The 27,901-nt window shown below is 43.2% G+C and overlaps 1 protein-coding gene across 5 annotated transcripts in view; it reads left to right on the top strand.

Moving 5' to 3' along the window:
• The window catches only part of SOX5 (SRY-box transcription factor 5), a 288,812-nt gene that overhangs the window by 131,268 nt on the left and 129,643 nt on the right, over window positions 1-27,901 (top strand). For all 5 annotated transcript variants that reach the window (XM_089693351.1, XM_089693352.1, XM_089693350.1 and 2 more), the window contains one exon: window positions 14,899-14,985. In XM_089693351.1, coding sequence (XP_089549477.1) covers window positions 14,899-14,985 — 87 coding nt within the window. The remainder of the gene's footprint in view (window positions 1-14,898; window positions 14,986-27,901) is intronic.

The following is a 27,901-nucleotide window of genomic DNA, read 5'->3' on the forward strand; positions in this document are numbered from 1 at the left end:
ATCTCATGTTTGTTACAAGTTAGCAGTTTTAATATTTTTGAGGACGTTTTGACGTGTTTTGCTTGAAGCCCTAAAGATGTACTTGTGTTTCATACTCCTGAATGCTTCTTCCAACACTTTTACTCTTTATAATTGGAATTGCCATCTGGAGTAAATTTTCCACCATGCTGGTAAATATCGGGGCTTTGCCCTGTGACTTCCCATTGCTATAGTATCCAGAATCTTGAGCAGCACATGAAACTGCGATGTGAGAATCCTATTAATGTGTGGCCAGCATTGGAGCAATTAATCCATTTATCAATATATTTCCTGTGGGACACATTTTGAAAAGATACATTTTTTGTGAAACATGCGTGAAAAATTTAAAGGATGGAAGAATCATTGGGCTAATATGTCCAAGAATGACAATTTAAAAAAACCCGCGGTTTGTACCGATGTCTAGTCTGTGTCTAGTTTTCAGCAGAACCTGTGGAGGAAATGTGGACTTAATATTTATTTTGAAAATTGAATATTTCTGTGAAATTTAGGGATGAAGTAAATGGATTTTGGGTGATTATACATTCATACTATGTTCTGAATCTGATTTATTCGTATGGAAAACAATGAGTTTGAGGGGGCACAAGAAGCAGGAATCCCCCACTGGTGGGACTCGGGTTGAAGTTGCTTGAAGTTTTACCCGTTATGTCTGTTTAGTTGTGGATTATGTTGATATATTTAATGTGATACATTTAGGGAGCTTTGAGTGAATGCACTGATACTCTTTGAGTGAATGTGAATCAATATATTTGTTTGGAATTGCTGTCTGATCGCATGTTTGGCCACAAATGATTTCATGGGATCATTATCACGGTATAGAGAGGCTCCGATCGTGTTTAAAGCTGTCACAGTTCCTCTATGGATTTTTTTTTTTTATTTTAATTCCCCGGCATTGACTGGCCGCGCTGTGGAGGGCGAAGCTGTCCCTCGGCGTGCCCGCTGTGTGTGGAAGTGGCAGAATGTTGGCACATTTCTCCAGGTCGCATTGTTCCAGATGACGGGATCAGTCTTAGGAGAGGTTGGCATGTAGAGAGGAGAGGGAGAAAGAGGCAGCCGAGTGACAGAGCGCCAGGATGTCACTTTAACAATACTTGGCTCCGGCGGACAGCCATTCACCACTGGGTATTGCCATCGGCGCTGATGCGAGGAAGCATATGTGAGGAGCAGAAACTTGGGTGAAGGGAACACATACGCCATATTAATACATCATCTACACAGAGGACTTAACCCCCGCTGTGCCTGAGCACAGCCCAACCGTTGTCTGATTCATGGCACACAGAAAATGTAAGTCTGTGTACATGATGAATGGCTGTCATGTTATGGAGAAGAGCTCAGAGGGTGTTCAGTTCACTGCAATTCCTTCACTGAACTCTTCCAAGTTATAATCCAACTGTTCAGGATCCCTAATCTGTGCAACTATCCAGGGACACCCCCAAATCCCAAACCTGTGCAACTTTCCAAGACCCCCACCCCCCCTTTCTCCCCAATCTATGCAACTATCCAGGACCCCCATTCCCCTAACCTGTGCAACTCTCCTGGTCCCTCACTCCCTTGTCTGTGCAACTATTCAGGGTTCCCCCCCCAATCTGTGCAAGTATTCTGAACCTCTGCCCCCTCCAATCTATTCTCAGATGCAGGACTCCCCTCCAGTCCCCTTATACATTCCCTTTCTTTCCATCTCTATCTCTTTCTCTTCATCTGCCTGGCCCTTTGACTCTCTCTTCCTTCTATTCTCTCTCTCCTTTTCTAGATACCTTTCCAACTTCCCTTTTCCTTCTGTCTATCTAACCCTCCCCCATGCTTTGTCTTCCACCCCTCTATCTAGTCTACCTTTCTTTCTTCTCCCCCCCCTCTCTCTCTCTCTCCCTCCTCTCTCTCCCCCCTCTACCCCCTCTCTCTCCCCCTCCCCCCTCTCCCACCCTCCTCTCTCTCTCCCTCCCCCTCTCCCACCCTCCCTCTCTCTCTCCCCTCTCTCCCCCTACCCCCTCCTCTTTCTCCCCCCCTACCCCCTCATCTTTCTCCCCCCTACCCCCTCCTCTTTCTCCCCCCTCCTCTTTCTCCCCCCTCCTTTTTCTCCCCCCTCCTCTTTCCCCCCCTCCTCTTTCCCCCCCCTCCCTCTTTCTCCCCCCCCCTCCTCTTTCTCCCCCCCCTCCTCTTTCTCCCCCCCCTCCTCTTTCTCCCCCTCCTCTGTCTCTCTCGCCCCCTCTCCTCTGTCTCTCTCGCCCCTCCTCCTCTGTCTCTCTCGCCCCTCCTCCTCTGTCTCTCTCGCCCCTCCTCCTCTGTCTCTCTCGCCCCTCCTCCTCTGTCTCTCTCGCCCCTCCTCCTCTGTCTCTCTCGCCCCCCTCCTCTGTCTCTCTCGCCCCCCCTCCTCTGTCTCTCTCGCCCCCCCTCCTCTGTCTCTCTCGCACCCCCTTCTTCTCTCTCTCTCGCCCCCCCCTCCTCTGTCTCGCCCCCCCTCTTCTGTCTCGTCCCCTCCTCCTCTGTCTCTCCCTCCTCCTCTGTCTCTCCCTCCTCCTCTGTCTCTCCCTCCTCCTCTCTCTCTCCCCCCTTCCCTCTCTCTCTCTCCCCTCTCTCTCTCCCTCTCTCTCCCCCATAATCTCTCTCTCCCCCTCCCCCCTCCCCCTCCCCTCCCCTCCTCTCTCTCCCCCCCTCTCTCTCTCTCCCCCCTCCTCTCTCCCCCCTCCTCTCCCTCCCTCCCCTCCTCCCCTCCCTCCCCCCTCTCTCTCCCCCCCCTCTTCTCTCGCTCTTTCCCCCTCCCTTTTCTTTCTCTCCCCATTCTTGCCCTCCTTATCTATTCTCTCTACACCTCCTATGCCCCCATCTCTCCCTCTCTCTCTCTCCCTGCCCCCCCCCCCACCTCTTCCCCCTTTCAACCCCCCCCCTCCTCTCTCTTATACTGAGTACACGGGGTAATAGTCAGCGGCTTAGCTGCTCACTGCTCTGTTTTTGCCAAGATTATTATATAAAGAAGTAACAGAATTGCATCTAGCGAGGAGTGTAAGTGCTTTCCAAATTGAGCCTCTATTGTTCAACCATGGAGACAGTTCTCTGATAAATGTGGCTTGTTGCCATCTTCACTGCGTTTTTCTCTGCAGATCGCCTCCGTTTCATTTTTACCTGATGGAGGACCTGTCTGCAGGCAATCCACACAATTCTCCTCCCCCATCCCATTGCTGGTGCTACTGTACACTGCAGTCACTGGATGGGGCTTATTAGCCATGTTTGACTCTTTCATCACATGACTATTGTACGCACACTTTGGATCTGTCTCTGTGCTAAAAATAAAACCCTGTGACAACTGTTCTATCAACCTCTGTCCAAGGCCTCATGCATACAGGGCATAAAGGAAAAGGCCATGTTTACAGGCATTTGGGTTTTTTTTCTGTCTGTAAAAGCACCTCTATGTATGCCTGTGTGTCCATGTACACATAGGCGTTTACAGGCGTATTAGAAGAGGAGCATTTTTACAGGCTGACAAAAACCTACCAAAGATGTGTTTAGTAGAGGAGCTGAAGAGCAGAAAAAAAAACTGTAAGCATGTGTAAATGCATCTAAATACTGGATGCGTTTTAGATGCGTTTTGAGTGTTGATGCATTCCAATGGCCACAATAAGTTAATATCCTGGTTGATGGAATCCATTAATGCTCAAATGCTTGACTCACCTAATGTGTGTGCAATACAGCGTTTCTCCTGTAAGGAGTTCTGGTGTTCAGAGGGGCTAAACCGATGCCCTGTGTGCATGAGGCCTAGTTGTCCTTGGTGTTACAAATGAACATTTCCTAGCTAATGAGACCCATATATGGCTGCATATAAAACATTAAGTACAGGAAATCACCTACAGTATGTCCAAAATATCTGCCATACTGCCCAAAAAGTACAAAGTATGGTACTAACCTTATTTTATTTGTATCACTTGGCCCTGCCTTTTAGATTGTAAGCTCTAAAGAGCAGCGCCCTCTGCCTCCTACTGTATTGATTTGTATTATAACCGTACTGTCTGCCCTCATGTTGTATTGTGCTGCGCAAACTGTTGGCGCTATATAAATCCTGTATATTGATATTTTATTTCACCAAAACAAAAGTCAGATATGAATTTTGTCTAGCAGATGAACCTACAAAAAACAAAGGTTTTAATTTGATTTTAAAACATGTCTGCTATTGATGCTTTGTGAATTGCAGATTTCTCCATAGTGTGTGCATGCAGCAATTAGCAAATTGCATTAACAAATTTATCCTTGTTGTACCTCTTAAATCTGTTCTTGAATATCTGTGTGTGTGTGGAGAGTACACCGACCCTCTAGATGTTTTCTGATTCCAAAAAGATCCTTCCACTGTGCATACAATCGCACAGTTTCATAGATCTTAAATAATATGTAAACCCAGCATTTCACATTCCTGATATGTGCCTGCTGTACCATGTTTTGTATTGCTTCCTTTGTGTGAAATCCCTAGTGTTCCTGCCAGTCCTGCTTTCCTATTAAAAGACGACTACACAAGGCATAAGAGCACAGCGTGGTCAGTTCTCTAGCTGTTCTGGGAACTCCGCCTGCTCTTCTCCAATTGTCAGACTTTGCTGACACACCCCCTCTGCACAGCCTATCACTGAGAAGATCAGTGTCCCGCCAGTCGAAAACAGAGGGAATGTAATCACTTATTAAAAGAAAGGGGTGGGGGGAATGTATTTATAATTTTTTTTATATTGTTATTATTTATATTTTAAATGGAATAGGTTGTTTTACAAGATAAGGGTTTACAATCACTTTAAACTTTTGATTGTAACCTGGATACAAATGATAACACCTTAAATAAGTTAATTCTACTATCCCACCGCTCCTACAGCTTATAATGAACAACAAAAACAAAACCTACAAACATATTCATGTATTTAGCACTTGGCAAAGTCTGAGGACATCAGTGTCAGTTTTTCTCAGTAATATTGTGTTATGTACTTTATAAGAGGAAGGCCTCATGCACACCAGGCGTTTGCCCAGCTATTCCAAATGCCTTTTCTCCTGGCAGAAGAAGAGCAATGTAAAAAAACGCATCTAAAACCATGTTTCGCAATTAGGAATGTCAAGCGTTCATTAATTCTATTGGCCAGAAAACTTTATTTTGGCCATTGAAATGAATGAACACGCAAGTACTAAACAGTCCTAGCATTTAGGCGTGTTTAGGCACATTGAGTGTGTTTTCTGCCGAAATGCTCCTTTTCTAAACACACGTGATTTTTTTTTTTCCTGCCCCTAAATGCCTGTAAATACATGGAATATAGGCCAACATGGAGGGGTGTTTAGAGGCTGGGAAAAAAGTCATACACTCTTAAAAGTGACGTTTTTGATGCCCAGTGTACATGAGGCAGGAAAGTTTAGTAAGTAACTACTGGGGTATGCTAGCCTGTCTAAGGGGTCCTTCTGTATAATCTACAGTCAGTGGTGTATTTAGGTTTTGTGCTGCCCTAGGCAACACAAAAATCGGATGCCCCCTCCATGGTGGAGAGAACCGGACATGGACCAACACCAGACCCCCCACAGAGAGAGCCTGACCGTAACCAACACCACCCCGGCCCCACCCACCCGAGGGAGCCTTCCACTAATACCCACACACCCCCCCTCCCGGCAAAAGAGAGGCACTCACCTTCACAACTTTTGACATCCTTTTAAATGACAATCAGGCTCTGCATACACCATGAAGCAGTCCCCATGCCGCATATGTCCCTTCTTCCAGGGGGCACTGCTGCCCCCCTAAAAAATGCTGTCCTAGGCAAATGCCTTGTTTGCCTTGTGGTAAATACGCCCCTGTCTACAGTACATTTATTGGTATACCCTTCTGGATTTGTGTACCCTGTCTTCCAAGCGACTGCTGTATGTGCACACATGATTACATATACTGTACCTGTTCAATTTATTTTGTGTAGAATATCAAAAAATATTTACAGGGAAACTTCCTAGGAGTATGCAGTTTGGAGTTGACTGTTAATTTGTCTTAGAAAACTAGTCACATTAGTCTCTGCAACACATGAGCTTACACTCTAATGTCCCACCACAGTCTCACATTATCATCATCATTATTATTAATATAGATTTATATAGCTCTGACATATTCCATAGTGCTGTACAGAGATCACTCTGCGAGTCACATCAGTCTCTGCACCAGAGGAGCTTACACTCTAATGTCCCACCACAGTCACACACTATTATTATTAATATACATTTATGTAGCTCTGACATGTGCTGTACAGAGAACAGAGAACACTGAGCCAGTCACACCAATCTCTGCATCAGAGGAGCTTACACTCTAATGTCCCACCACAGTCACACACTATTATTATTAATATACATTTATGTAGCTCTGACATGTGCTGTACAGAGAACACTGAGCCAGTCGCACCAATCTCTGCATCAGAGGAGCTTACACTCAAATGTCTCCCCCACCCCCATACACATATTTAGGCCAAATTTGGGTAGAATCTGTGCAGTCTCCCTGTATTTTTTGGGATTTCAGTAGCAAACTGTCTCACCCAGAGAAAGGCCACTCAGATTAATCCTAGACATACAAACTCCATGCAGATGGTGTTCTTGTAGAAACTCCATGCAGGACCACAGCGCTGCCAGATAACAGTGCTGACTGCTTAGTCACTGTGTTGGCCAATGAGATTAATGCTTGTACATAGTATAGGTTTTCCTTGGGCTGTCCTGAGCACTGCGCGTCTCATACAGACACGGTTTTTCCTGTGCAACGCTGTCATCTGCCTTCTGTTTAACATTTTAATTAGCAGATTGCCTCCAGACTTTTTTCCTTCTGCACTTTGCGGCAGAATTATTCTGAGCGACCTCTCCAATAATTCCCTCTCCTCGCACCAAGTGTCTCCTGACAGTTTTCGGAGATCTACCCTGCCATTGTTGTTGAGATTTCTTGGAAGATCTGTGGGTGACGGAGAGGGAGAGAGAAGAAAAGCTTCAGAAACCCGATAACTGCGGCTTTAAGTCTGTAAGTCTCCTGTTCCTTTACGAGCGCACCACCGCGAATATTTTGTCTAGCTGCAGGGGAAAAGCTTTGTCACACAGTCCTCTGACAATAGACTTAAAAGTAAAATGCTTTGCCTCAGATGCCTGGAGGTAGTGCAGCCTATTGTGTGAGTACAATGGTCTTCTATTACTGCATTCCTGCATCGCATAGGTTTGTCAGCCCTTTAATAAGTGACAGACCTCGCTTGCAAAAGCCACATTCCCGGCCTCTCCGCCTGTTCTTCAAGAATGCCACGGCAAAACACAGAGGAGAAAAAAATGTCACTTCTCATTCTTCTTCTGTCTCTTAAATGGTTATTTTGCAAGATACTTTCAGCACATCAGAGAAAATCTTCTATACAATCGCTATAAGCTGCAGAATGTTCCTCGCTCTCCTACTTCCTCGTATGTTGTTTGTTTGTTAGTTTGTTTATTTTATTACTTTATAAATTATTAGCATATACTGAAGATTTCTACAGAGAACATTGAAGCATTCACACTCTGAACCAGAGGAGCTTACACTCTCTTGTCCACTTACAATCATATACTAGAATTAAAGCTGAACTCTGGGAAAAGTAATACATTTCCCTTTCAGTGGGGTTACTACTGCAAGGGTTCAGTGCTCATTTATGGCTAGGGGACTGGGACAAGCATGACCTGAGTCCCTGCTCTTGCAGGCCCATGATGCAAAACTGGTCCCTGCAGCCTCTTTTTATTTGTACTCTATGGGTTGCCTGCCCTCTAACATTATCAACACCCTTTCAGGGCCCATTGTCCTACATTGAGTATGAGGAAGCTGAGGAACAGATTATAGGGGAGCTCTCTCTGCTGGGGAGGGGGGGGGGGGAGCAGGAGGAAAGGTTTTTTTCTTGAACGCATGAAATTCTAACAATGTATGTGGTTTTCATTTGGGACATTTTATTCATTCCAAAATCAAATGTCAAAAGCAAATTAAAATTTGAAGTTCTTTCAAAGCATTTAACTCTTTCAGTGCAGGCACAGCCCCACGTCAAGGGAGGATTTTTACTTTTTCCCGGAGTTGGATTTTAAAATACATTTATTTAGCTCTGACATTTTCTGCAGATCTATACAGAGAACACTGGGTCAGTCATATCAGTCTCTGCACCAGTGGTTCTTACACTCCAATGTCCCCACCTCTGTCTTACCATGTTATACAGTTATATAGCTCTGACATATTCTGCAGTGTTGTACAGAGAACACTGAGCCAGTCACATCAGTCTCTGCATCAGAGGAGCTCACACTCTAATGTCCCACCACAGTCACACACTATTATTATTATACATTTATATAGCTCTGACATATTCTGCAGTACTGTACAAAGAACACTGAGCCAGTCACATCAGTGTCTGCACCAGAGGAGCTTACACTCTAATGTCCCCACCACAGTCACACACTAATTATCACTATACATTTCTATAGCTATGATATATTCTGAAGTGCTGTACAGGGAATACTGAGCTAGTTGCATCAATCTCTGCATCAGAGGAGCTTACACTCTAATGTCCCCACCACAGTCACACACTATTATTATTATAGATTTATATACCTCTGATATATTCTGTAGTGGTGTACAGAGAACACTGAGCCAGTCACATCAGTCTCTGCACCAAAGGAGCTCACACTCTAATCTGTCCATCACACTCAAGCACAATGAAAATAAGGTGGGGGGGAGGGGGGAACCCGTCTCACTATTTATTAGACATGGGAAAGTGACACACAATGAGCAATGAATTTCTGTATGCTGTGCAGTCAGTGATATTTAATTATAAAAGCATCATTTTGATTATAATAACATTGTATAAAGCCTTCAGACAGCTGAGAAGACAGATTTGAAGTATGGCAGGTCGCAGGTTTTTCCGTAGTAACGTTGACCTGTTAGCTGAATGCTGCATAGTAAGTGGTGACAAGTCTGTTATATCACAGAAAGTGGCCTTTAGATTTTTAATAGTAACTTTTTAAGAAACTTCTGCCTTGTGTTCCAGTACTTTGGTTGTCAGTCTATGATGAGCGTAGCGAGGCACCATGTGTAGCTTCAGGAAATGTGGAATCAAACTGATGGGATTTATTGGCTGATGGAGCCAACAAGGCCCATCCCAGGAGCCAGTACTGAGAGCAATGGGGCAGTGTTCATTTGCAGACAGCCTTCAGGAATCCTGGATTTAGATGTTTGTAAATCTCAGAACAAGGACACTGATCTAGAAGTCAGAGTGAGGTCAGGTCTTCTGTTTGAGTTCAGTGCTGTAGAAAGCATTGAAGTAATTTGATCAATATGACAGCCAGCCAGCCAGCCAGCCAGGCAGCATTTTCAAAACTACTAAAAGCCTGAGAAACTCTTTAAATGACTTCAGTGTGTTTCAGTTTAGGTGCAGCTCCATTCAGCCTTTCCATCGCTTCTACACACAGGCCCTGCACTTACACTGAACTGCATTAGTAGCCCTTGCTGCTCATGTCTGCATTTTTGTTAAACTGCCTGGGCTATAATGGGCTGAATGACTCCTAAATTCTGAATGTACCCATTCCTTGTTACACTGTAATATACAGCTGATTGGTGAAGGACAGAATCAGTCACATTTAGCTTCATGTTAATTTGTTTGTGTTACTTGCGGCACCTATATAGGTAGAGAGTATTAGACGATTAAATCTCTTCTCTTGGGATACCCCCTTCTAAAACTGCAGCTTTGTGACCACTTCCATCTCTGCCTGTAGTAGAGGGACCAGAAGTTAGACATTTGACGAATAGTGGGCAACACAGTGGCTTAGTGGTTAGCGCTTCTGCCTGGCAGCTCTAGGGTCGTTGGTATGAATCCCAACCACAGCACTACCTGCCTGGAGTTTGCATGTTCTCCCTGTGCCTGCGTGGGTTTTCCTGGGTTCTTCGGTTTCCTCCTACACTCCAAAGACATGCTAGTAGGTTAGATTGTATGTTACACCAACATTTCATATTCTGATATGTGTATGTTGCACCATGTACCTGTGTTAAAAAGTATCCTGTTATCTTTGTATTTCCTTTTTGTGTGAAATACCTGGTGATCCTGCCAGTCCGCCTGCTTTCCTATTTCAAACTGACCAGGATAGGCATAGAAGTACATCCATCCAAGCATGGTCCATTTTCTAGCTGTGTTGGGAGAATAGCGTGTCTGTCTGTGGTCAGACTTGTGCTGACACGCCCACCTGTACAACCATTCACTGGGAAGAACAATGTACTGCCATTTCTCCACCCCTAGCTCTTATGTAGCTGAGAACGGAGGTTATGTGATCACTTATGAAAAAAAAAAAAGAAAATGTGTATGTATGTGTATATATATATATATATATATATATATATATATATATATATGTGTGTATATATATATATATATATGTGTATATATATATGTGTATATATATAGATGTGTATATATATATATGTGCATATATATATATATGTGTGTATATGTGTGTGTGTATGTATATGTATATATATATATATATATATATAAAACTTTTTTTTGCATTTCTGCTATAAACTGAATGAGTTGCTTTACAAGTAAGGATTTACATATATATACTTTGACTGGTTCCTGTCTAAATTGGCCCTAGTATATGTATGAATGTGATTTTGGGACCTTAGATTGCAGGCTCCTGGAGAGAAGGGACTGATGTGAATGTATAATAAATATGTAAAGCACTGTGTAAACGGACACCATTATTTAAGTACCTGTAATAAAAATAAACCGTATGTGCTTGGCTAAGCAGCCATTGGGGTGGACCTGTCATCTGTGGCATTCTAACTGAACGCCTCTAAAGATGATCAAATACTAGTACTATTTTGTTTGTAAACGTTTGGCTAACTTCCTAACCAGCAGTACTCGTTTTTGACCATAGTGCCGAGAAAAATGAAAGGACCTGGAGGAAAGTTTTTTTATTTTTCTTGAACAAATTAAATTCTAACAATGTATGTAGTTTTCATTTGGGACATTTTATTCATTCCAAAATCGAACCTCGAAAGCAAATTAAGATTTGAAGTACTTTCAAATGATGTTCATCAAGTCTCTGATGGCATTATGAACTGTACTGCCATAATTTTTCTCCGCAATGTCCATACTAGGATATACCAGTCTAAGGGCCAGCCTAAGTCTGAATCCTTCCTAAATTTGACCATACTACATTGCGACAGAGCCATGGTTTGGTCTTGGATAGCCATAATGCCCACCTGTCCACAGGGTGGGCACCACTGTGGAGCACCAGTTGCCTCGGGATCATAGACAGAAGCAGACAACCTCCCTCCCAGATCGTATAGCAGGTTTGTTGGGTACCTGGTGCTAGATGATTCATAGATGATTTGCTTTACTGTACTGATGATGTGTTGTCATGCTTTCATCTCAGTCAAGGCTGACAAATCCAAATTTGCCCCTCTACATGCACATCACCTCACTGTGGCAGTGGCTCCTGATACATTCAATGCATCAGATTTTTGCTGACTGATAAGTAACAATCTAAGTTGTATTGACTCCTCAAGGAGTGTTGGTTGCATGGATAAATAATCACCAATTATCACCTTTAATATGCAAACTATTTGCATTGCCAGCAGTAAACAGAATTTGCATGGTTATCATAAGGCAGGCCACAGCACATCCCAGAAGTCAACTCATCGTTGCTAACTAAACAAAAATTCATGACTTTATCTGGGCTCTCAGACCTGCTGTATATTTCTAATGCCAGCCCCCAGCTGAATCCAATTTTCATTGTCTATCCCTGATTGAGAAGTCCTTTCAATCAATCACTAAATCATAGCGCTAGAATTTCACTTTGTTGATCTACAATGTGCTGTGTGCCCTTTATTGGCTTAGAACTGTTTAATGTGGAGTCTTAACATTAATAACTACCTGGCAGATCACAAAAACTTTTCAAAGAAAGGAGGATTGGAGGTCGTGACCCCCGGGTTAGGACCTTTTCAGCTCCAGAAGGCAGTGAACAGGGAATTCTTGTTTGAATGCAGCTTCCAGCCAACACAAAGCAATAAATATTTTTGGGCCATCGTATAATTAAATGCAGTGGCTGTGTGTCCTGCAGGGCAAATCCTCCAGCCGTGGCTTTTTAACCCCTCCATCACTGCAGACCACGAAGGAAGAGCTGAAAGCTTTTTTGGCTGTGGACATGATGGGGAATCACTTTGCGCATCGGTCCTCTTTCTGTGGGAAAATTAACCAGGTTCCAGTAATTGTTTGTCCTTCAGAAGAGCCTGTCGCTTTGAGAAGTTAACAGGCGGTGGATTTTATCTTCCTAGCAGGGGGGATTGTAATGTCCAAACAAGTCGGTACGTACATAAACACCAGTGAGGGGGCAATTGCAATATACTTTCTTAAAAGGGAATATTAAATGGCAGCATTGTTATTAAGCTGAATCATATTGGGACTCTTATCTTTGCGCGCTCTATTTTCTTGCTGAATGGCGGAGTCATAATCACGGTTTTGAAAGCGCCGGGTAATTGTCAGCCGTCTCAGCGCTGACATGAGTATACAATTACATTGTTGAATTCACTCAATTGTCCTCCACATTTGAATAGCATTTGTATGCACTGCCATCAAGGGGGGAGCAATCGTCAGCGTTCAGGTCAGCATGGCAGAATTGAATGTCAAAATAGCGGGGCGGGGGTTGCTGGGATCACAGTGCAGTGATTTTACCCTCGGCGGTACAAGGAAAGTTTGTTCTATACACGGTGCACAAACTAGTATCCCTGTCAGTGCATTGTGAGAGTATGTAGATGTGACAGGTGTGTGTAAATTACTCCACAGGATCATTTGTTTGTTGAGGTGTGTTTGTATTCAAAGGGATCAAAATCAACCACCACAGATTAATTGATTAGTTGATTGCCTGTCAGGTGTATCTGTCAAATGAAGGAGTGCAGAGGGGAAGCTGACATTTGTGCTGCTAATTGTGAGGCAGTTGCTGAGTGTTGTCAGCCTCCAACAGGAAGTGCCGTTACTGTCAGGATCTCCAGATCTTTCCAGTGAAGATCAGGGCAGGGGGCATATATAAGCATGAGTCTTGGCCATTGAATGACAGGCAGGCTATGCTCCCAGGGCTACAAAGAAGAATATTGACCACACTGGGGTGGATGTGCTTCCATGCCCTGATGTGGTCCATTTGAAATGGGAAAGCAGAGAGACTGGCAGGATCAGTAGGAATTGTACTTAAAGGAAGCGCTACAAAAAGAACAGGATACTTTTTCATACAAGTACATGGTACAGCAGGCACATACCGGAATATGAAATGATGGGGTAACATACACTTTAATCTCAGCAGTTGATGAACATAAACTAGTTTACAGATTGGGTGTATGAATTAGCACAGTATGAAATGCGTTTGTTTCCTCTGACAGCTTTAAAAAGTTTTTTTTTTTTTTTTTTTCAATGATACTGATACTATGCTCTCATCATAACAGTATTGGTATTTGTATACTGTAGGTAGTATAATTTAGAAGTACTGAGTATCACTGTCCCTCAGAGTTCCTGCTACTGTATTTGATATCATTCTGTGTCACAACAGATGTTTTCCATCTTCCCCCTGCCTGTGTGATTCCATGTAAGTTGCTCCTAGCAGTTTGAACATTTTAAAGCAGAGATAAACCCTCCTACCCTCTGCAGCTGAAGCTCACTGTTGCGTTGTAGTACCGCACGTGTTAGTGCACTGTGGTGCCATTCATTCTTAATGGCAAGCCCAACGCACATACATTACAGCACATCACAACATATGGTAATGCACTCCTGTGTGTGGTGTGCTGCAAGAAAGAGTACATGCATCTGGTGGAAAGCCCAGAAGAGTGGAGGCTGTTCCAGCCACAAAGGAGGCCAAGGGAGGCCCCTCTGTATTAATGGTCATGGTTTTGGAATGGCATGTCCAACACGTTTATAAAGGTTTGATGGTCAGATGTTCACATACTTTTAACCAATATTTGTACTATAATTTGGCCTTTCATTTTCCATAGGCCTCTGAAGGGGCTCACATGTGATTCGACCACCTCAGGCATAGGGTTGATTGTGGCCTTTCACAAATATAAATGTTCATCATGGCTAAAATGGCTGGGTTGGACAACTATCATTTGTGGGTATCTATAGACTTGAGAGGATTGTTGTCTAATGTGGCTTTCAGCTCTCCCCATCTCCGTTGTTTCCTCCTATAAGCCTACGTTTAAAGGGGTTTGCATAAGCCACTCTCTTTACTGTGCCATAGTATTAGCATGAGCACTCCGGCGACCCAAACATCTATGTCTGAAGTTAGATTTAAGCCATTTTTAGCACCATGGCAACTGCAGATCATACAGATGCTAACATGGCAGATTCTTTGGCTGTAATGGAAAGAATGGCTTAGTTCCACTTTAACCTGGCTGTACATGGTTCACATTTCGGCTGATTCCTACTGAATATGCCATAATTCAAGCTGTGGTTGGCCTTGTCAGCACCCCTGGCTTGACAAAAGCCAATAAATTGATAGAACAAGGTTGGCCGAACAGTGGCTGCATCCAGTCACTGTTCAGGTATTCAGGCAGTCGCAGCAACCGCTGCAGTGCTGATTCAATTATTCAGTCCACGGGACTGAAAAAAGGAAATCTAACCATGTATGGCTAGCATTACTTCTGCAGATCTGTAGATGAGACCTAACGTAGAGAGGAGCAAGGAAGAGGGGGGACTGAGGCCAGGTGTAGTATCGGTCTTAGTTTTGGGGTTGACTAGTTGTGACATAATGTAAAGTAGCAGGTACGTTTTGGATCTCGTCTTTGCTCCCCCCTTGTTAGCACTGTGACACTCATTGTGATCTGAACTCTTGAACTAACACTTGTCATCGTCTTTTTTACAGAAACGCCCAGCATTGAAAAGCTTTTGTCGAAGGACTGGAAGGACAAGCTCCTGGCCATGGGATCGGGGAACCTGGGCGACATTAAAGGTGAGAAGAGGAGTTTGGTGTCCATTAGATAAGAATGAGGAGGAAGCTGGGCCTTGTTACATGGTATCATGAGATACTTTCCCTCTAATTGTCCTGCGGAGTCCAATGCTGAACAATACTTCATCCGCAGCTCTTCCTCTCCGTAGAGCATTGTCTATTGTCATCTTCTTCCTCTTTCTTCTCTATTGTTTTCTTCTCAGCTCTTCACAGAAACAGTCCACCCACAACTGTTATATAATTGCCTATTTCCACAGAGGCACTTGTTTAAATTTTTAGTTTGACATTGTTCTAGTTCTTCTTCTAGGGTTTACAAATGTTTTATCACTTTGCTGCTGCAGTTCTAGGGAATTCTGGTATGTTATTGCAAAGAGAACTGTTCTGATTCTAAATGTTAAATTTAGTGTTTGTAGACAGACAGAAGAAAATGACTCTCAGAGATCCCATATGTAACAGGAAAAGGATGTGTCCTCTTCAAATCTATTCAGTCATGTTGAAGAAAACAGTCAACAGCTGGCAAACACTGCCGGGCCGCTGCTTGAGAACCCCAAAGGCATCACTGAGAGTTTTGTTATGGCTCTTGCTGCAAGGCCTGAGCACTGTACAAGGGTCCTAATACAATATACGCTGTACCCAATTATGACACACTGGGAAATCCAGAAGATTGAAAAGCTTTACAAACGGTTTAAGGGTGCTTCCACTTGACAAATTTAACAGGTTTTTGAAACAAATCTGTCATGAAAACAAAAAACGGAGGCTACCTTTTTTGACCTCAATCTGAAAATGCTAGTTGTCTGGCTATTACGCAAGTCTGTGGCTTTAGTATGTTCTGCATCCCCCATCTGGAACAGGCATATAAATCAAAAAAGTGGGAGCAATGTCTGAATCCCTTATCTGAATAATTGTTCCAGGTCAGTTTGCAAGCAACTGTCTGCCAGGGAACTAGTATTTCTAGAAGCAACGGTCAGCAAGCAACGTTTCTATTTTTTCCCCCCAAGTACATTCAGGTTAAGTACCCTTATCATAGTAAACCATAAGGAATTCTTAAACATCAGAAGGTTTGCATAAAGTGTGTGGCACAAGCAGATGCCCCCTGACTGCAGGTTCTTTGGAAGAAAAGATCGATTAGACTGGTTTGAAAACCTTGTCTGATTTTTGCGGTTTTTCTGAAGATAAGCCAGCACCTACGCTCACCTCCTCACACTCTCATCCAAAAACAGGAGCGCAGTGTCTGTGTTCATGGCTGGATCTGGTGAACAAGACCCCTCCTATTGATTAGATGGTACCTTCTAAAATATCTTTATGTATAGAAGATGCTGGCATGTGCAGCCATTGGGATGGAAAATGTTTGATGCCTAGGTGGTTAAACAATGTAATAACTCCAATTTTAGAAGGTCTGAAACTGTTTCTAGAAAGGCCTCGCAAAGCTGTAACCAGAGCCTGGCTTTGTGGCGTGCTCTCTGGCATCTGGTTACTACCTTTTGGACAGAGCACCTTTTATTTGTCCCTTGTCAGACAAAGTTTCGTAATGGTGGCAAAGCACAGGGCGGATATTAGGTGGGGTGCAGCTTTGGCAGAAAGCTGTGAAAACAAGGCTCGGTTTATTGTTCCTGCCGACTAGCGTGACACTGGCAATTACTGTCCATTGTTTGTGTGGGGTTAGCAAGGAGGCAGGATGCAGTTCGGGCCTCCCCTCTGGGGGTAGATTAATTTGACATGAGTTCTCTCAGGTCACAAAGGCCGCTTATTTACTGCCTGGAGAATGAGAAGTTTGTGCCACCGCTGGCCCACAAAGGCAGATTCAGCTGCTGCACAGCTGTATTTAGTGAGACAACACGGCCTGTGTACACTCAGCTGTCCGACAGTGCTAACAAAGACATTCTGTGCAAGGCCTGCGCATAGCCAGGTATTCTCGCCTGCCTGTTTGCCTTGGCACGTTCGCCCCTCTTCTTGTTAGTGACTCGAAAACCCCATTTTTACTCCAGTAATTCCATTTCACTGAGGAGAAGTTGAGAATTTCCGGAAAAACACATTTAAAGTTTAGAGAGCTGATGGCGGACAGTGTGGAGTGTGCCGATACAGGAGCTGCCCCGTATACTGGAGGGGTGTAAGATAGATGGCACAACTGTTCATATCACTCAAAACTGATATTTAGGTTATGAATGGATATTGATAGGCTGAATCAAGCATTTTTGTAATATTTTACTTTGCAGTAACAAACTTTTCAGGGCATATAGACCGGACACTCTGTGTATTAGAGGAGAGCATATTCCATAGTGCTCTACAGAGAACACCAAGCCACTTGCATCAGTCTCTGCACCATAGGAGCTTACATTCTAAAGCCTCCACTGCAGTCTCACAATTATTATTATACAGGATTTATACAGCGCCAACAGTTTGCTCAGCGCTTTACAATATAATTGGGAGACAATACAGCAACAATACAGTTCAATACAAGAGGGATCTGAGGGCCCTGCTCCTTGGAGCTTACAATCTAGGAGGGAGGGGCTAGTGGTACAAAAGGTAGTAACTGTGGGGGATGGACTGGTTGGAAGAGTAGAAGATTCCAGTATTAGCTGAGGGCAGGATAGGCTTCCCCGAAGAGAGAGGTTTTCAGAGATCGCCTAAAAGTGAGCAGAGTAGGCGATAGTCTGATAAATTGGGGTAGAGAGTTCCAGAGGATGGGGGAAGCTCTGGAGAAGTCCTGGAGACGAGCATGGGAGGAGGAGACAAGGGAGCTAGAGAGTAGGAGGTCTTGTGAGGAGTGGAGAGTACGGTTTGGGTAATATTTAGAGACAAGATCGGTGATGTAATTTGGGGCAGAGTTATAAAATTATTATACATTTATATAGGCCTGATATATTCCACAGTGCTGTATCACTGAGCCAGTCATATCCGTATCTGTACCAGAGGAGCTTATACTCTAATCCTCCCTCCAACATCACAGTCAAATGTTTAAGGAATAGTTTGTATGGGAGACCTATATTCTGCTACTGTTAGATTATGTGAGTAAACTCATACTGTTGAACTAAGCCCAGGTCCTGCACTGCCCCACCGTGAAGCTTCCCCTGCTGCAGCCCAGTAATGCCCTATAAATCATACCGCTTTCCTGGGTTGCAGACTAGCAATTACACACACTGCAGTTGCATTCATCCAGCTGAAAACCCTCGCTCGTCAACATTCAGTCCACTCTGCAGCTGCATATTTATAAATTGCGACTTTCCCTCTCTAATCGGAAAATAAGCAGCAAATGCACATCACCCAATATTATGCAAGTTGTTAATACTATAAAGGAACTTTTCTCTGTTTTCTCAGTCCAGTTATTTCAGCGGTTTGCTGCAGATGTTGCAGAGTTTAGGTGCGCGGACTTACAGGAAATGACCCGACATTTATCTTTAGTTAATGAAGTAAATGGTATCAGATGACTGTGATTGCACCTAGGTGGGGATTTTATTAAAGGGATTAGCCTGTCATCTAATTGGCGATAAATAGATTAACTCATTCTGCACTTGTGAAGTTGCCGGCCCTTCCAGACAAATTGGCCTTCCTGCGATTTATTCCGCTCGGCTTGGCGCACCAAGGCCTTGTCAGATCTGGGTGAGCAGGAACAATGCTGAGGAGCCTGTGTAAGGAAAATTCTCCCCTCGCCCCCCACAATTGTGTGTGTGTGTGCGCACCGCTGGTTTACACCACAGCTCACTAGTGCAAGGGTGTAACACCCCACCCACCTACATGTCAGGCACACATCTGTACCTAATGGTAGCAGGAGGTGGAATTGTGTCACCTTCAGCTGTTTGTGTTTCATTCTCTGTGGACCTGTTAGTAGCTTTACAGGTCTGCATTAATGTCACACTAAACAGCAACCATTGTTCTTCTCCTTTCAGTTACTTTGTCCAGGCTGAGGTGATGTCCTCATTCTGCTGCAGGTAACAGCATTTCCTCCATCTCCTCTTTCCCCAATGATTAGACAAATAACTTTGAAAGGCTGCATCAGGGGCTGATCTGTGTTAGACATTTGTGAACAAATGACTGTATAGACACCAGGATTTACATAATTGTGTCATCTAAATTTGACATCTCAGTCCAGGAAGTAGACAGTTACCCTAAATGACGGCTGAACAAAGATGGCTCTGTCCTAGTGAAGAGAAAAAGCAGATGAAGGCAATGTAAGTGGGAGTACTGTGATCTTTGTGAGAGGTAATATATACCTGGAAGTGTTACAATAGTGCATTACTCAGTATGCATGGACCCACTATCCCCGAGTTTCCAGGTCTGCATACATGCTGTGCCCATTATAAGGAGTTCCCACCATCCCTGCACTGAATTCCTAGGACTGTACACCTGCTGTGCCCACTATATGAGGTCGCTACTATCCCTGTCAGGTCCTTTATTTATTTTACAGTATGGAGAATGTAACAGGAGAAGTTGGAACACTTTAAGTAGAGTCAGAAACCATATAAAACATCACTTTTGGGTGGTTTGGCTCTCTGAATTTTGAAGTGTACAGGGGCCACACTTGTGCCCCCCCCCCCCCCAAAAAAAAACAAAAACTGACCTGTAGCTAACACGAACATAGAGAGTAACTGTTAAGGATAGAAGTGTTGTGCGAATGTTGGCAGCTGTTTAGTAACTTTGGGAATGTCAGTATCTGGGATCATTTTGGGACTTTTTTTTTTTTTTTAAATGAGTGTGTGAGGTTAAAATCGCACTGTTTTCCGGCTCTGAAGGGAGAACATGCAAGAGATTTTATAAATGTGTTTCTTTTTTTTTTTTAAATTTTTGTTTGTAGAGTTTAATAGTTGTGGAAGTAAACATTTGCAGAGCCCGCTGAATTAATACATTTTGCGTGTTACACCCGGCTGCATCGTATATAATTAATCCCCCAGACAATAGAAATTCTCTGTGATTGCAGAAAGCCAGAAACTCTTAATTTGTGAAATAAAAGCGTCATCGTCTGCGGCACAGCGAGTCGATTTATTCACAAGAAACACACACTGGATGCCTTTGTGGCTCTCGCCACTGTCGGCGTGCTCGGGCGCTTACTGAATTTGGCTTGCTCGAAGTGCAAATCCCAGTGGGTGAGGCTACACCTACCGGGCATGGCGTTTTAAAAAATAATTGTTCGTCACCGATGCAGCTCGCCGGCCTTCCGTGACCTCGTTTGGTGAACGTTGAATCCGCGCAGCAGCTGTTTCCAGTTAGACAAACAATTCAGCAACTCTGGCGAGTGTTTGACTGGTTCACGCTTCCCGTGTTCCTGGATTACTGTCACCTGTGTCAGCGCACCAGTGCAGCAACATGCTGTTCTATAAGGGATGCACTGTGGACAGGGACGCTGCACTCATTGGATGCGTCTGCACCATTCACTGCCATGTCTCACCTACCCAGCCACCACATTGTCCTGGAAAAAGACTGATGGGAAAAATTAAACTGATAGAATGTAGGAAATGAAAAGAAAAACGTATGACTCCACTTTGTATTAAATGTTCTGTATTCAAATTTCTTAGACAAAAAGAGAGGAACATGTCAGATTATCAATCTATCTGATTTATTTACCACCAGCAGTTTGTGCAGCAGGTAGGCCCTGCTCATGAGAGTTTACAATCTAAAAGGGAGGTGAAAATGGTAGTACCTCTGGGGGGATTGATGGAGAAACTAAAATTCACTTCTGAGTTAGTGGTGGGATAGGCTTCCCTGAAGAGATGAGTTTTCAGGAATTGAGTAGAATGCAGCTGGAAAGATTGGGGTAGGGAGTACCAGAGGATGGGATAACAAACCTTTTCTGGAAGAAATATGAATTTGTCTTAGCTAATTTCTGCTTCTAAAAATACTACTTGCCTGGCTCTTACCATTCCTTTGACTTTGATGCTTTGAGTCAGTAATCTGGAACAAGCATGCAGCGCAGGACCTGCGACTTCTCTCTGACTTTCTTGGTCAGAATTGTTCTGGGTCACTGATTTATAAAGTAGTAAAGTCACTTGGATGGAAAAACAGCCAGGCAACCAGCATTTCTAGCAATAGTCACCCCTTTGTCCCTCTCCTGGCCTGCTAGTTTGGCGTTGGTTCTGTATTGGTCACCTGTTTGGAGAGGTGATGGTGTCCAAACCATTTGGACACACAGATCTTCTTTAAGACATTTCTTTAGATATCAATCTCTGTTGCTGCGGACCGCCAGGATTTGCAGCCTTGGAATCTCCTGACAGGCTTTGATATTAATCACACATATTGATTACCTGCTTGCCTCTGCTTATCAGTGTTATTTATGATCCATCGATTCTGCCCTGTGTGAGAAGTGCGCGGTATGTGGCAGCTCATCCTCTTGTGCTGCCATAAATATTGTAAATAGGATGCTGCCTTATAAAGAGGAACTCTAAATAAAATGCAAAGTCTACATGTGGCCCATACAGTCACAAAAAAATTGCTAAACCTACCTATAAAATAAACTTCCAGTCACTTCTCATCTCTGCTCACTAGCTGAATTTCGAAAATGGGCTTAAATTGTGCATGCGGAAATAAAAAGAAGGAAGGAGAAACACCAGTTGTTTACAGCCGTTATTATGAAATGTTTTAGGTGTTGAAAATGGGTAAGGAAGATGCACAAAGGCTGCAAATATATTTTAGGAGGGGGAGTTTCTATTTGCAGGGGGAATTTTTAGTGAACAAGTTAAAGTTGTGCTCAATTCAGTTGTCCATCAATCATCATGCTATGCTTCATTGTTTCCTATGTGTAGCAATTGAGATTTGTTGTTCCCCAGGGGTAGCAATTGAGAGATTTGTAGTTCCCCGGGTGTAGCGATTGAGATTTGTTGTTCCTTATGTGTAGCGATTGAGATTTGTTGTTCCCCAGGTGTAGCGATTGAGATTTATTCCCCAGGTGTAGCAATTGAGATTTGCTGTTCCCCAGGTGTAGCGATTGAGATTTGTTGTTCGCAGGTGTAGCAATTGAGAGATTTGTTGTTCCCAAGTGTAGCGATTGAGAGATTTGTTGTTCCCCAGGTGTAGCGATTGAGATTTGTTGTTCCCCAGGTGTAGCGATTGAGATTTGTTTTTCCCCAGGTGTAACAATTGAGATTTGTTATTCCCCAGGTGTAGCAATTGAGATTTGTTGTTCCCCAGGTGTAGCGATTGAGAGATTTGTTGTTCCCCAGGTGTAGCAATTGAGATTTGTTGTTCCCCAGGTGTAGCAATTGAGATTTGTTGGTCCCCAGGTGTAGCAATTGAGATTTGTTGTTCCCAGGTGTAGCGATTGAGATTTGTTGTTCCCCAGGTGTAGCGATTGAGATTTGTTGTTCCCCAGGTGTAGCGATTGAGATTTGTTGTTCCCCAGGTGTAGCGATTGAGAGATTTGTTGTTCCCCAGGTGTAGCGATTGAGAGATTTGTTGTTCCCCAGGTGTAGCGATTGAGATTTGTTGTTCCCCAGGTGTAGCGATTGAGATTTGTTGTTCCCCAGGTGTAGCGATTGAGATTTGTTGTTCCCCAGGTGTAGCGATTGAGAGATTTGTTGTTCCCCAGGTGTAGCGATTGAGAGATTTGTTGTTCCCCAGGTGTAGCAATTGAGAGATTTGTTGTTTTCTATGTGTAGCAATTGAGAGATTTGTTGTTCCCCAGCTGTAGCCATTTAAATTTGTTCCCCAGGTGTAGCAATTGAGATTTGTTGTTCACCGTGTGAAGTGAATGATCATGATTTGCTAATGATTAACTGCTATTGCACTTTGAAAAATCACCCGTGTGTGCCCAGCCTCAAACTGCATGAGTGTGTCCTCTGTCCATCCACATTGTCTCTCCGCCCTCATTATCTAGGCTTCATCCGAAATTGACAATTGTCATTTTATGGGACACAAACAGCAAATTAAATTTCTGTCTGTCTGAAAAAAGGACGATGGAAAAGCGAGTTATGGAGGGCAGTGATGGATTATGGGAACGCTAATCCTTTCAGCGATGGATCGTCCCTTGAATTTAAACATATGTTTCTCGCGGGGTTAATATGCGGATTATAGAGGATAATGTTACTGGTCCCAAGATAATGGAATAGAAATGGAATAATATACATTTGTGGGATGAATGCAGTAAGTTTTTGGGGCTGAATAAGTGTTTTTGAGAATGTGATCATTAATCCTACCAGTGCTAGCATTGTCAGAGATATTAGAGCCTTCAAAACGGTAATTTAATAGGCTAAAAGTAGGTGTAACCCCAATCAGTAAAATCTCATACAATCTTTAATATGTTGATGTCATTTTCAAAAGTAAATTTCAATATTTTTAATTAAAATAATCCCTGGTGATCCTGCGTCGAAACTCCTGTCTTTAGGCACTACCTGTTTTGGGTTGACACTGCCCTGTCTCTGTTTCTCAATTTCTTTTCTCCTACCTTTTGCCCTATCACATCAGCATTCACTCATATGATGGTCCACTGTTGTCCCCATTATGCAGTCCACTGTGAGAAATGCCAATAAATACTCATAAGTGGCACCACCATGTGGATTCCATGGAATGACTGGCCACATATGCTGTGAATTTGTGGATCTGCCTCCTTCCCTCAGACCATGTGATGTTAAAGCTTCATGCTGCAAATTTTCCTTCAGTTGTAATATATCGTATTGATACAGAGAAAGCAAACTAAACAGCAAGCAGGGTCATATATGTTCACCTGTTTAACATGGCTCTGCTCTTTTGATGCGTTTCACCGACAATATGGCTAAGTAATAGGAGCATGACTACAGGCAATGACGAAGTCCATATTGTGGCTGAAATGCATCAAGAGGGAGCCACATCAGATGGGTTTAGGAGTAATCTTTCTTGCACTTTCATTTTGCTTGCCTGGTGTAAAAGCATGTTGCAATTGAAGAAAAATAGAATGTGTGGCTTAAACTGGAACATCACATAGGCCGAGAAATGCCATGCAGCCATCACTGAACTGCATGTAGGCAGAAAGTAGCTGCAATGAGGCTATAGGAGATCAGCAGCACTGAGATAGAAAAAAGGATGAACGATAATATAATATTCTATAAGTTTAGATTCTAAACCAGATTAAAGTATGGTAATTGTTTCTGATATACAGTGCACAGAATAAAGTAAACGTCATCTAGTTAGGATTCCACTTGAATTTCGTACGAGCAAACATGGCAGCTGTTCCCCTCTCCTCGCCTGACATTGTTCCAAAGTTACGGAGCGGCGACTAATAATATATTTAATGTGGCGGACTAATTTCAAGATTCATTTTATACATTTCAATATTTGTACAATGTTAATACGGCGCGGGCGCCGGGTCCACGGTCTGAGTTACATTAATGTGTTTGACCCCTGCATGCTGAACGTGAGCGAGGAAAAAACTGCCCCATAATTAGAGGAGCCAGAGTCAATCGGTCAATGTATTCCAAGAAATCTCAATTCAATATATCTCACCGTCCGCCGTGTCCCTCCATCTCCTGGGCACATTTTTTCCATTTTAACACAATTACACACAATGCACTGTAATTATTCACACAGGCTTTTAAGCAATAAACACCGGGCCGCTGACCGCATCGCCGCGTAAAAGGTTTAACCGTCAGATACGCCACGCAAAACACACATCGCCGACTCCCCTGAAGTCCCGACACCTAAACTTTTCCTGGCCGCTCTTGGGCCCCGCTGACAAGTAAGAGCCCAGAAAGATGCGATTAAGGAAGAACTCTGGCCTGGTGGATACCTATCTTTTCCTGAAATGACTGCATGTAATTAAAATGAATGTAACCAAATCAAAATAAAGCTTCTGCCATTTGTAACGGCTTCAAGAGGTTGCTAGGTCTCTGGTTCTTTTCGCGTTTCTCTGACTTTGCTTCCAGGAACAAGTATACAGGTCAGGATGTTCTGACTTCAGTGGGTAAATACTCTAGTCGCATCAAGAAGCAAAGGATGAACGTGACAGCCATGGACTTTTCTGCTAGAAGTAGACCGTAAAGGCAAGCACGTTTCTGTCAGCACAGGTTCACTTTAACGTGATTGAGACGTTAATATAAAGCTGTATCTGGTTCCCAGTACCCTAAACAATGCCATGTCTGCTCCCACGTGCACCGTTGCATTATTTGTAGCTTGGGGAATCCCCATTGCTGAAGATAATCACACAAGCTTGCTTGCACCTCTTTGTGTGGCCTAAATGTCACTTTCTACTAGCACATCCCTGGTCCTGTGGTCCTTTTCAGGGTCAATTCCAGGATGCTTATCTTATGATGTAACCCTCATGGGTTTTAGATGACACAGTGTATAACAATGGGGTGTGTTCAGATGAGTTAGATTACAATTTGTGAACCAATTAGAATTGCTGAAAGATGCTCAACTGCCGTTTTTGATCCATGAATTATCCACTTATTTACTCTGTGGAATCTGGAAGGTTTGACTGCAAGCAAAAGAAAGTTCTGGAGAAAAGGGACAAGAGAAGTCCTGGAGGGACTTTGAATCAACCCCGTTAATGTTACAGTATTGCTAAGGCTGATCAGTGTATACTCTCTTTAGCATAGACATTTCTGTGCAGTTTTTTTCTTTATTACTGCCAGCATTTTAAGCTCTGATTGAGCCCCCAAAAGACGGTGACTTTGTTCTGTTGCATTGAACAAAACAAACTTATTGGACACATGTTCGTTCCGTGGCGCTCACCTTTTTATTCCATTTCCAATGCTCTAAGACTGTCAGCTAGACTATAAACTCTAACTGGATGGCATTTAGTGTGCTCTGTGTGCTATTTATCAAACCTTAGCCATTTTTAGATCATAAACGACTGTTCTCAACCATTTTTCGTCTCCCCCTCCCCATTTTATTGCTGCTAGTCTCCTGCTGCCCTTTTTTGCCACTTTGCGTTCTTTTGCAGTAGATGCAGCAATTGCTTCACATGATCCCTTTGGACCAGAATCCTGGTTTCCTGATGATGGTAATAATGGTGGACCAGATCTGTGCACAGGGCCTGATCTAGCCTACTAGCCTATCTGATCTGCAGTAAAAAAAAAAAAAAAAAGTCACGGGGTGAATCACTGAGAGTCTGCCACACAGTGTCGTGACCTGGGAAATACTAGTTTGTATTAAGTTGTCACTCGATTAGGGTGATTAAAGAGAGCGTTTGCCCCTTTTGTATTAACTATCCCTATCAGAGTCCCCTTTTATATCAAGAGTCCTCATCAGAGCCCCCCTTACATCAGATGTCCCCATCAGAGCACCCTCTTACATTAGTGTTCCCTTCAGAGTTCCCCCTTACATCAATTGTCCCCATCAGAGTGCCCCCTTACACCAGGTTTCTCCATCACAGTGCCCCCTTACATGGATTGTCCCCATCAGTGTACCACCTTACATCAACTGTCTGCATCAGACTGGCTCATGGATCAGTGGGTGCACTCTGAAACCCGGGGGAGCGTGACTAAAATCTGGGTGGGCACAGCCCACCCCAGCACTCCCTTAGATCCGGCCCTGTCTGTGTAATATGTGTCGGCGCACCGCTTGTAGACTACACCAGGGGAGCACAAGGCAGGATGACATTGCAAGAGTAGTTCTGACAGAAAGGAATAGAATTATCACCCAATAACAAGAAGTGCCTGAATACGAACCTTCATGGCAGGATCATCAGGGATCGTTTTAATGAATGCTGTGTATTTATAAAAATTGAAAAGCAAGAACATTTTTTGAAATGACATGTTAAAGCATCAATGATATTTTGGTGCTTAGGTTTATATCTAATATTTGAAGTTTGACTAGTAAATAGACTAAGGAAACTTCTAAAGTCTGTTTTGAATGTCAACATATTCGGAATGCTGCAATGCCAAGGGCTGGACTTGATGCCCCAAGCTAGAAAGATGTAGGCGATTTTGAAATTGAAGTCACATGCAAAATGTACTTGATGATTACAATGAAGACAAGCAGACTTAATCACTGTTTGGTTTGTGGCAGCTTTGCCCATCATTAGACCGTTATGCAGCATGTGATTGCATACAGACAAAGTGGTCAGTCTGAGTTGCACATTGAACAAACTGAAATATTTTTTGAGTTGAAAACGTAGCCAAAAAGATCCTATAAAAGTTCTGTACATTGGACATCCTATAAAAGTTATTCTGATCAACAAGCCTGTACTTCATCTGCGGGGAGCTCGCCTCCGTCTTTTGGTGGTTAACACTGAATGAAAACAGTAGCATGGTTGTGGACGGCTCTTTCACAGCCGCAATGGAATGAAATAAACTGTTTAAAATGTATTTTTGTTTTCATGATCAGTTTTAACAGTAGTACCTCTGTTCAGTAAGAGGTTGAGCAATCACTGCAGCATTCGTCTAAAGGCCCATCACCATCCTGTTTTCACAAGTATATTTGGATACCGAAATATCTGAGCATCACCTCAAACTGAAAACCCTGTTTCATTCATGTTTAAAATTCAAAGCAAACTCACCCAGCCATCCATGTCTCCATGCTTTAGTTTGTTGAGAAATCACTTTGGAAAAACACCCCCTAGCATTTCTAGTCATTGATATCTTCAGTAAGGGCAGATGAATTATGTTGCATTTACTTCCTGAAATCCATCTGCCCTTAGCTCAGGTATGCAGGAAGGAGGCTGTGCTTAGCTCCTCCTCCCCTTCTCCAGATGAAAGAAAAAAAAATGCCTGTGGAGACACCTGAGATGAATTACATGTTTTTGGCCTAGGCCAGAAACCAGGAAGCAACTAAGGAAATGGAAAAAAAAAGTTTAAAACAAGTAAATACAATATTAATTCCTATCTATTTACTGATGTTAGCAGCCTTAAAAATGGTTCATATTGATTGAGTGTGTTAAGTTTTGCTTTAAATGAGAACATTGGCGCTTTCACAGCGCCTTGGTTTCACCAAGTGAAAACACTTTTAATCCAAAAACCAAATATTAAACTATTTACAAGCAAAACTTTACAGTGAAAAATTACAGGGGTGAGTGCTGAAA

This window comes from Staurois parvus, unplaced genomic scaffold (assembly GCF_062004578.1).
Source record: "Staurois parvus isolate SC_StPar_1 unplaced genomic scaffold, SC_StPar_1.0 ptg000628l, whole genome shotgun sequence".
Taxonomy (NCBI): domain Eukaryota; kingdom Metazoa; phylum Chordata; class Amphibia; order Anura; family Ranidae; genus Staurois; species Staurois parvus.